This window comes from Gastrolobium bilobum, unplaced genomic scaffold (assembly GCF_033153095.1).
Source record: "Gastrolobium bilobum isolate Gb01-03AN ecotype WA unplaced genomic scaffold, APGP_CSIRO_Gbil_v1 utg3672, whole genome shotgun sequence".
In the NCBI taxonomy this organism is placed as follows: Eukaryota; Viridiplantae; Streptophyta; class Magnoliopsida; order Fabales; family Fabaceae; genus Gastrolobium; species Gastrolobium bilobum.
In genome coordinates, this window is record NW_026897371.1 from 272424 (window position 1) to 283758 (window position 11335).

At 35.6% G+C, this 11335-nt stretch overlaps 1 protein-coding gene across 1 annotated transcript; it reads right to left on the bottom strand.

Annotated features, from left to right (window-relative positions):
* Nucleotides 1–868: 868 nt before the first annotated feature.
* Nucleotides 869–9661, bottom strand: LOC133306361 (translocon at the outer membrane of chloroplasts 64-like). The gene is made up of 13 exons (XM_061506671.1): nt 9335–9661; nt 8785–8937; nt 6506–6630; nt 6065–6190; nt 5769–5951; nt 5453–5594; nt 4924–5092; nt 4201–4335; nt 3138–3338; nt 2618–2745; nt 2487–2538; nt 2081–2150; nt 869–1362 (listed from the first exon to the last, which is right to left on the bottom strand). The coding sequence occupies exons 1-13, from the start codon at nt 9538–9540 to the stop codon at nt 1280–1282; spliced, it is 1773 nt and encodes a 590-aa protein (XP_061362655.1). The 5' UTR covers nt 9541–9661; the 3' UTR covers nt 869–1279.
* Between the last annotated feature and the right edge of the window lie 1674 nt (nt 9662–11335).

An 11335-nucleotide genomic window follows, 5' to 3' on the forward strand; every position in this document is an offset into this window, starting at 1 on the left:
ACAAACATTTTTTCCATATATATATATATAAAGAAAAAAATGTTTCTTATTTAAAAGGAGATAATTTTATATTATTTTAGATGAAATTACATCATTTTGATGCATATTTATTAATTTTTTATATTCTATTTCCCCCTTTTTTTCTCCTCCTAATTTTATGGAGCAAAAAATCTAGAAAAAATCATCAATTATACATCATAAAGACATGGTTTCAACTAAAATGACATAAAGTTATGTTATTTCAAAAGATAAATACTTTTCTCATATATAAATACCAGTGAGGACATCGGTTCGAGCTAGCCAATGGAGGGGTTATACAGTTGAACTCCCTTAAATTGATTTTTTAAAAATTTGACAAAATATTTCACTTTTGAGTGGGGCTGGTTATATAAGAGTGAGTAGTATTATCACTTACCACTAGACTACCCTCAATTATTGATTAAAATACATCTTATGATATATTATTATATAATTTAATATAAATTTAATTAAACTGGTTAAATTTTAGTGATCCAATAACTCGACCCAGTTAATAAACGGGCCGAGTACACGACTAAATGTTAATTATTAATTACTATAATATATCAGTACTCTCAAAATAAATTATTAAAAACTTAGTTGGATCATTCAATACGAGTTACACGACTAGAATGTTCTTCAGTTACAAAGATTTCATTAGTGATATAAATTACTTTCATCTTTATGTTTTATCACTCATTGGGTACTTTGATAAGTCGGTAGTTATGAAGATAATAAATAATTACGAAAGTTGATACAACTAAATTTACTTACAATGCCACAGTGCGAAACTAACAGCAGAACAAAAAATTTATTCTCTCAGAAAGTGTAAAAACATCTTGTAGTGCTTCCAAGGAGCATTATTTCATTCTACATAAAATTCCATTTGGCAAATTTGAAAACCACTGATGGCAAAATCCATTAAACTAAGCTAGAGTAAATAAACACTATGCCTCACATCACATGAATGGTATATTACAATCCGAGAATGTATTTACCTAAGAAGCAAAATTGGACAACATAATAACACTGACAATAGCACTAGTACTGCAGAACCTGAGGACCAGCAAAACAAGCTTTCCATGTACATAAATTGCCTTGCCAATTGCCATGAAGGACAAAGAATCATTATCATTTTGTAGAAACCATATATCACATTGCCCCTGTGACTATAAATGAATAGGTTCACCAGCATTATTTTTCTGGGGTGTATGGTAGCCAAAGACAATAGCTCTCATAGCTTGTGTACACACATAAACATCTACTGGAATAACTTCCTCAATCTTTTCGCAGCTGAGGCTGCCATTTTGTTGGTTGGCTCAAGTATGAGGGCATAATTAAAATCTGCAAAGAAAAATGATCCTCCTATGATTTAGAAAATTATGAAATTTTCATATGAAAATGAGAACAATAATGAAACAAAGATGAACCTTAAAAATACTTAGCTGTCTATTACTCAAGCAAGTTTACGGTATAGCCCCAAAATATAATTTTGGAAGCATCATCTCAAATTAAAAGAAGAATTTGAATTACTACACTTTTCAAGAGTGTTAGAGAAGAGTATAAACCATTAAAAAACTCTCACCCACAAGCTTAAGCTTTTGGGTTAAATTGATTCTTTACATGGTATCAGAGCCTTGTGTCCCGGGTTCGATCCTCACTGCCCCCACTTTCTCTTGTGGAATTTTCTTAGCATAGGTAGGTGGTCCTGTGCATTGTCCACCCTTCAAGTCCAGTAGGCTCTCGTGTGAGGGGGCGTGTTAAAAAATAGTATAAACCATTAAAAAGCCCTCACCCACCAGCTTAAGCTTTTGGGTTGAATTGGTTCTTTACAAAGAGTCTGAATTTTGAAATACTTGAAGCACATAAACTAGAATTCAGCTAAATATAGGCATTGTGCATAATTTTACGAAAAAGGAAATCACTTGTGTGGCGAAACACACTAGTAATTAATAGGTTCTTTTTTGGGTAAGTAATACTACATATCAGTTAGTCTCTAATTCCTCACACTATTTTTAAATGGCAAGCTGCACACAAATGTGAAATAAATGAAAGATCTTACCATCAATTGCATCCTTATAGTAGCCTAGCATCTCCCTTGCTCTACCTCTACGAAAATAGGCTTTCACATTCTGAGTAAAAACAAAGTTAAGGAAGAAATGTTATTGTAAAATAAAATGTTGCACAACTATCACAACCCAGGAAATATAGAATAAGCAGGAATCTAAACAAGTTAGATGGAGCTTCATAAGAAGTGGACATGTACTTAAAATTGCATAAAACAATTTTGGTATAGCATGCCAAAAATTGTATTTTAGTTACCAAGCCTTGATTTTCATTAACCAAGGATATTTTTGGACTTTGGAGTAAAGGCAAAATTTGGTTATAGCCTATATGACAAAAACATCAATCATGACAGAGAGCTTTAAAACTTCCCAAGTACAAAATTCTTGGAAGATTTAGGTCACCTTTTTGTCAAGGTTAATTGCTCTTGTACAATCTGCCTCAGCTTGGAGGTAACTGCATGAGCAGAGAGAAAAAATCATCACAATGTATGCAAGATAACTTTTGAGAGTGAGCTAGCAAGAATGGTGCATACCTCCCAAGTTCTAGATACGCTTGAGCTCTGTTACTGTAATATGTCGCATTATTGCCGCTAAGTTTGATAGCTTCTGTATAAAATCCAATGGCTTTCTGCCACTGCTTATCTTTGTAGGCTTGGTTTCCCTGAATCATTAACAAACCAAAAGAAAAGGGATTAAGAAGAAGATAGCTTCTGAATAAAATCCAATGACTTTCTTCCACTGCATATCTTTCTGCTACTACCACTTCTGTATAGTGTATAACAAATGAATGTTGCAATCTAAATCTGGACATCAATATTAAATGAAATATAAACGCCCACCATGAAGATATAAAAGAATCAAAGGTGATGCATAAACCCAATCAGGCATTGCTGGCAAGTTCATGAATTATAAATGAAAGACAATTTATTGTTTCATGACACAGCTTAGTTGTAAACATAATTGCTGATATAGTAGTAAACAATGCCAGTTATATTGCACAATTACAATAAACGCATATATGTGTTGAATTAATCCTTATCATCAGAGCAATACCTTCTCTTTGGCAATTTCGGCAGATTGTTCCTGACTGAGAACATTTCTTGATGATTTAGTTTTGGCAGCAATATCAACCTGCTCTTGGAGAGTTGTATACATGGTCTGTAGTGTGTCCAGTAGAAAGCGATCACCGCCATGCTGAGCTATCAAGGACACTGAAACAGGACACTTGTCATAAAATCCTAATGGTACTGTGACCTGAAATGATAATCAGCAGAATGGGGATGAAAGATTCATGAAGGTATGATTCTATCATTTGTAGCAATAAAATAAAAAAAGATGAAGTTTTATTTTTATGACGGCGATCATGCAACAACAATAAAGTTGCTCCGATGTGACCAAAAGGTGACGTATTTAAATCCAATAAAATGTCTCTTTGCAAAAATGCAACAATAAAGCTACGTATAAAGATATCCTCACCCTTACACTCGCTAGTCGGGATTTCATGAGGAGTGGTTTTATTTTAATAACAAATTGATAAGTTTCCTTCTTTTATATCAAAACACCTTTTCAAGAGGTATCCAATCTGTGCCTCTGCTTGTTACTTTCTTTTATTTTCTCTAGAAGTCTTCCAGTCCTTCTTCATGCCCCATTCATCTCTAAGCCCCATCAATCATCATCTCATTATTTTTACTTCCTTTATTATCTCTTCAAGACATCCATTTATCTTCATGTCCCATTCGTCTATAAGCCTCATCAAACATCATCTCATTTTACAGACATTATTTTCCCTTTTGCCTTCAAGTCACCATTGTAAAGATTTTTCAAAGTTTGGGACTATAGTTTGGTGGAGATTTTGTACTACCCACTCCAAATTTGTTTATTTGAATCTGAGGTAAAGTCATGAAATTTCCTTTTGTAAGAACAAAAATTCTAAGTATATAGATAGTTATAGATACAAGTGATTATTTTGGATTTTGCTAGGGCTCAATTCTGTTGATTGATACATGTAGCTGACCCCACCTAGTGGAATAAGGCTTGGTTATTGTTGCATAAAGAAAAGGTAAAATAGAAAAAAGCACAACATTATCCAAATTTCAAACGGGGAAGAGAATTTTACCTGGCAGCAACCAGATATGCTAGCAATACTTAACAGACTAAATGCACGGCTCTGATAGTCCTCTGATAAGATCTCCTTCCCACCCGACTTTGCAGGAGGATCAGCTACAGTAGGGATGACCAATATTCCTTCATCCTTAAAAGCGTAAAAGTTAAAACAATATTGAACTAAATACAATAAACTTTTCTTGTTCAAAATATATTTCTTTAGTAGAAATAGAAATTTGTGATAACTAGAGAATTATACAAGCATCTTGCACTGTTAGATTTTCTAAGGGTCATAAATTGTATCTTGTGATGTTAAATTATCAAGCTCCTCTTTCCTTACAAAGGATCTATTGGATGCACTGAATGTCTGAGTATATTTTCAGGAATTTGTTTAGCAAGTTTTCTTCTTATTCAAAGTCAATGTTTCAGTTATCATTCACCATAAGTTTGTTAAATTTCATACACCTTTTAATGCTTTAATAATCACACATTAAAATCCTCCCACTATACACTCTCTTTCTCTATGAATATACTCTTCTCTAAGAAAAAGGTTAAATTAAAATTGTCATGAAACCTGTATCAAGTAATGATTTAATGTACCATAGAACACTGCAAGATGACAACAAAACTTGAACGAAATTATTTTAGAAGATGACAGCCATTAATGGAATGAGACAGCATGAAGATTGGTTTTAATCAGAAGGATTTACGAGGCAAAGTCCTGAAAAATCATTACCTTCAAAAGAGAATTGACAGCAGCACGCATCTCATTTCTAACAGATTTACAGTTTTCAAGCTCTACATCAGAACCCTCAAACTTTTCATGCAAATCTGCTGAAACAGCTGGATGAAGGTCAGGCTTTACTATATTTATCCACTCCTTGTGCATGAGTCTAAATTCATGTCTGTACAAATAAATTGATAAAATAATCATACTATACTATTAAAACATCCATAGAGAGGAGGAACAAGTCAAATTGAAAAGAGAAGTTGTGACATGATTAGCATTGAATAGAACAAATATAACAGCAAAATTGTTGAAGGGAAAACAGCCCTAAAGAAATGACACGCAAAAATTCAAATGACATATTGAAATTACTTCCAGCTGAAATTTCATGTAGTCATTTACACATAGTTGCAAAATATATGTAAACACACACAGTTAGAGTCGCATAAAAAAAAGGTACTCCGTTCTTTCCCATCCAATGTTTGCCATAAAATTACAAATTACAATAATATTTCATATTATAAAGAAAGCGACTAACCTTTGTAGAAATTTCATAACGTTTGTAAGTGATTTTAATGAAGCTTTCAGTTCACCATTTCTGTTCTGGTTGGAGAGCTCTTTCAAACTAGGAAGTTTGGTACATAAATACTCCTCAAGATTTATATGCTTCAATACTTGCCCTGAAGATAATTGGTGTTGACATTGAGAAAAAGAAAAAAAATTGATAGGAGTGTAATTTCATGTACAAAGGAAAATCAACTGAAAAAAGCACAAAAGAAGTAGGCAAATAAAAAGGTGACTAGAACAATAGTGATGATATCTAATTGCAAAGAAGCACAAGCAAAAGAACATACTTCCAAAAAGCTTCTCAGTGGATTTGATCACCACCTGAGAAATCCTGTCAAGAGGAACATTTATATGTTGAAAACAATCATCAGCTATAAATATTTGCTGAGGATTGCGTTGAATTACAACTGGCGCTTGCAAAAGTATATGCCCAACACGTCGCAAAATATCAGGATCCTTTGCAAACCAACCTGCAAAAGGCAATTTAAAGTTGAAAAGAAATTCAACAAATGCAGCAGATGACATAATAACAGCTTCCAGTTTCAACATACAAAAATCATGACAATAATTGAATCATCCATACCAACAGTGTCCAGACTTTTTGAAACAGGTATAATTCCATTATGAGAAACAGCCCCATATGAAGGTCGAAATCCTAAAATGCCACAAAATCCAGCAGGTAGTCTCACCCCTCCAATAGTATCAATACCTGTTATATAAGATAACGCAAAGTGTGATGGTATCAGAAACATATTCACATATCGGCATATGGTGAATCAATGACAATATTAAACCAAAAATAAGCATCATAGTCCCGCTACTTAGTTATTTTATTTCAGAGAAAGGCCTTAATCAAGTCAATGAAGGAAGACACACACACATATCCACATATCCAAAGGATTTAATACAATTTTCTATAAACCTCCTTTAATGTCATCCATAAGTGACAATGAACTTGTCAGGTGTCTATATTGAAACAAACATGGACGAAGATAAGCTATTAAAACGATATCAAGAAGCTCACCTAGTGCAAAATCAACTAAATTAGCAGCAACGGACACAGCAGCGCCACTAGAGGAGCCACCTGGTATTCGAGCAGGCACAGCAGGATTGGTTGGTGTTCCATAATGCTTATTTTCACCACTGATACTGGAAATAAATAATGCGCAAAAGAAAACATGTTTCTCAAATCCAAAAATCCAGAACATCGAAGAATGGGAAGAAATTAAATTCACACCATACATCCTATCTAGGTATCCATACAACCTTTAATGCTACATCATATGGTGGCTATGCAACCAGGATATATTTGGTTATTCTTGCGCACGCACAGGTTGGGGAGATCTCTTCGACTAAATTTCTAGACAGGATAATGTTTTCCCTAACTAGATTCTTTTTTCTTTTTTTTTGAACTCCTGGCCATGTGCATATCTTTCTGTACTCCATTTGGTTAACCTCATAAACCACATAACTTTCCTGAAGAAATATTATGTTGGGGTTCCATTTGCAAGGTATGGGACTTGGAGTCCCACATTGGTTGTATGGGCAACTAATGTGGAGTTTATAAGGCCTTGAGCACTCCCACCTTTTGAGATAACTTTTGGGGTGGTGCATCCCAAGCATAGTTGTCAGTAGCAGTTAGCGGCCGATAGCGGCCGACCCTTAAAATGATATAGCGGTGTAGCGGGTAGCGGTATTGCCGCTACGGTGAAGTATTAATTCCACATATATTATACTAACAGTCAAGAAACGTCAAACATAAGAAGTCACACAAAATCAAACACATAATTCCACAATCAATGTCAAATACAAGGAACATAAAGGAAGGATCCAAAACTAAACACAAATGAACAATAAAATTGTCAAATAGTCAAGTACAAGAAATAAACTAATGAAGAAAATTATCATCATCTCCGGATTCTCCATCAAATTCCAACATGGGAGTGGTGTAGCGGTGTAGCAGGTAGCGGTATTGCCGCTACGCTACGCCGCTACCTTCCGCTACGGCCAATATCGCGTAGCGTCGCGGTTTGTAGCGGCCGACTGCCGCTACCCGCTACGGGCCGCTACTGACAACCTAGATCCCAAGGTCTCATCAAATGGTATCTGTAATGCCTGGCAACTTGCAAGAATCAACGACTGTCCCCACACACTAACACGAGACATTTCAGTGTGCTTTGTCCTCACTCGCACACTTCCCGGGAAAACTTCTCTGGCGGTCACCCATCTCAGAATTGCTCCAAGTCAAGCACGCTTGACTGTGGAGTTCTTCCGATCCGGGCTACCGAACATTAGATGCATCTTGTTAGTATACGTAGTACCAATTAATTCTTATAAGCCATTCCTAACTGTACCGTCCCATACCAGCACAGTCTCTGGAATCCCTCTCTTTCGGGTGTTGATTCGATTCATTCATGAACCCCCAAGCTGCAAGATTTGGCATGAGCCGCTCATTGTCCGTGCCCTTTCGCACCGGCGATCACTCCCTGCCCTTGCCAGCTATTGGGATGTTACAGTATCAGAGCATCCATCACGTGGAGTTGTGCGTGGGGGCACGCACTAGGGAAGCGTGGTGGAATGCTGGGGTTCCATTTGCAAGGTATGGGACTTGGAGTCCCACATTGGTTGTATAGGCAACTAATGTGGGGTTTATAAGGCCTTGGGCACTCCCACCCTTTGAGCTAGTTTTTGGGCCCAAGTTGGTCTATATGCTTCAAGCAATGGGACCCTGGTGGATTTTCAATTACATCCCCTATCATCTTCCTCACCTTGAGGACAAGGTGAATTTTGAATGGGGAGTATTGATGGGCTAGGATTAGTGGGCCCAAGTTTAGCAATGCAAAATTAGTTAGTGAATTAGCTAGTTTGTTATGGAAATTATTCTAGAATATTCCTAAATAATAGGTTATAAGGAGGGGGGTGTGGGAGTGTGAGGTATTCATGTATTCAGAATATTTGGAGTGGGGTTTTGGGAAAGGATCTCTTTGGCCTAGGTATTTGGCTTTAGAGTGAGTGAGTTCTTTTGGTGTTTATTTTCTGTATTTCCTTTATATATTTTGCAATTTCAGATTTATAAAAAAGGGGTTCCATCATATTACTACTTCTCTTAGCCTATAAAACAAAACCTAACACATGCCTTACCACCAATCCATAGCCCAGGGGCATCTAATAAAATGCCATTATTACAAGGGAAAGGGAAAAGGAAAAGGTCCACCAGATAGGCAGTTATCAGTTTTCCTCTTTCACTAAATTACATTGAAAGCCTAAAGTGAAAAAATAAAAATAATGGAATATGAAACCAACCCATATGCTAGTTCATCCACAACAGTTGTCCCAATGCAGGTTGCACCTCCTTCAACCAGAGCAGAAACTACAGGAGATGTCTGAGAAGCAGCTTCATGAGTCCTTGCCCATTCTGGATGTCCAAACGTGGTAACATGCCCATCAACGTCAAATCTGGTAACATTTATGACAACAATTTTTATTTTAAAAAACTGTAGCCACAAAAGCTTCAATAGGTTGAAGAAAATGAATATAAAAATGGTATAAACATCTAAACAAAGATGTACACTTGCAATTAAAACACGAAAACCAATCAAATTCCACCAAGACAAATTGATGGGGTTAATGGATTGAGAAGTTTATAGCATGTTGTGCACTTGAAATGTCCAGATATGCATAAGAAAAAGAAAAAACATTTTTTATATTCCTCAGGGGAAACAAAAGCACCCCAACTGTAGAAAGCAAACATGTGAGTTCAAAACAGCAAGCACCCAGTAAGCAAAACCACAAAAAGGAACAAACTTTGAGAAACTAGAACAAAAAAAGCAAGTGGGCATGATAGATAAGTTACATGTCAGATAGAACAAAGGTGAGGGAAGTGAGAGGATGAGGAGCTTTTGGGGGAGCAGGTTGTGGAGGAGGTAGAAGCTGAAGCTTTTGGATGAAAGCACCAAAGTCTTGTTTCATGGCATGTTTCTTCAACTTTCTGGTCATGATCAGGATTCCAGCCAAACCAAGTCCCACCAAAACCCATAGATTGGCAGAGTGAGGCGCCATGTGTTCGATTAAATTCCTCAAAGACACAAACACTGAAACCAAAGGGAGGTTGCTACTGCTTAAACGCCACTACTAACAGCTTACAAGAATAGGATAGCGCGGCACGGAATTACCAGGTTAGCACACCATTCACGAAGTCAGAGGTGTGCGTGCGTGTGCGTGTATATATATATATATATATATAGAGGTAGGATCAGCAGTGTCAAATTTAAATTTTGACACTTCGTACTAGAGCCATTAGATAAAAAAAGATCAATGGTATCATATGCTTACAAAACAGAGCCATTGATTTTTTTTATCTAATGGCTCTCATATGAGGTGTCAAAATTCAAATTTGACACCGGTTTCAAAAGATCCTACCTCATATATATATATATATATATAGGGTCAGGATCATTTTACATCAGTGTAAGTTACACTCTTAATCTCATCCGTTGATCCCATTTATATCTAAGGGCTCTAAGTTTTTAGTAATATGAGTCATTGGATATAAGTGGATAAATGATTAAGATTGAGTGTAAGATTTCTAACTCTTACACTGGTGTAAGAATATCCTGCCCCATATATATATATTATAAATTTCTTCTCCCGGTGGTCCTGGTAATTTCCTAAATAATTTTTCTCCTATTTCTCTATTAAATATATTTCCTGAAATAGAAGCATTATAAGTAAAGTCTTTTAAGAATTGTTCTATATATTGCCAATTATTAATAGTCATTTGTTCTAATGCTTTTACTGCTTCATATTGTATCTTAATCTGTCCACAGATATTTACATTACAGCAAGAAGTAAATAAATTTCAGCAAGAATCTTATGATTTCCCTGCCACAAAAGCGGGTGAGATAGGTAATTGCTCCCTTCTGAGCAATCAAGAAGCTAGCATAGAAGTAGATTCTATGCCTTCACAAGCTCAAACGGTGCTTGTTGATGAAAAAACAAATCCGTTAAAGGCTAAAAAGAAAGTTTCTAATTCCCACTCTGATTTTTGTTGTGTTTTTCCGTAGAAATGATTTATAATAAAGTTTTTGAATTTGTTCCAGAAAGATTCTAAACTGATTTGATTTGAAATTTTTATAATGACTTTTATCCTACTCAGTACTCTCCTTTCCACATCCTAAGATTGTTTCCCATGTCTTTTATTATAGTAATATTTTGGTGCCTAGAATGAACCATGCTCTGATACCAAGTTTGTAGGCTTGGGTCAGAGTTGGCTGATTCCAGACTTTTTTTTTTTTTTTTCAGCTAGGCTCTACATCTTATCCGCAAGGTTATATTACTGTTCACTTATCCTAACTACATTTACCATGGACCTTAATCTTTACTTTAATTAATTATGTAGGTCACTTATTGGCTCCATTAGGTTGGTGAACAGTTAATCATACCAGACGGGGCAAGACTACCTAACTCAGTTTTATATTATGAGAAAATATAAAATATACAGAAGAGAAACTAACAAGGGGAAGAATATACATATGCGTAAAATAAAAGCTTTTAAGAAGACATGGTAATACCTTAGGAAAGGAGAAGGATTTTCCTTTCGGAAATCCCCGAAAGATGTCTAAAGGAACTGAGAGAATAAAAGCGAGCTTATGTTTTCAGCAAATAAAATACTTTTATTATAAACAGAGAAGGATTACAGAGACGAACACATGGAGGTTTATAACTCAGAGTACTTGCACACTTCACTCGATATGTTTACAATTAAACCATCTACCTATTTATAGACTCGGAATTGAAACACGAAATTAAAATACAATAGGTAATCCTTTCTTTTCTGAGTCGGGTACTCATTGGG

Bases quoted from the DNA above. Each gene is read 5' to 3' on its own strand.
- LOC133306361 (XM_061506671.1), bottom strand. From the start codon at position 9,540: ATGGCGCCTCACTCTGCCAATCTATGGGTTTTGGTGGGACTTGGTTTG. The intron at 5,093-5,452 runs GTTAGTCGCTTT...TTATTTGTACAG, and splicing joins GTTATGAAATTTCTACAAAG to ACATGAATTTAGACTCATGC. The intron at 2,539-2,617 runs GTATGCACCATT...CTGCTCATGCAG, and splicing joins GCGTATCTAGAACTTGGGAG to TTACCTCCAAGCTGAGGCAG.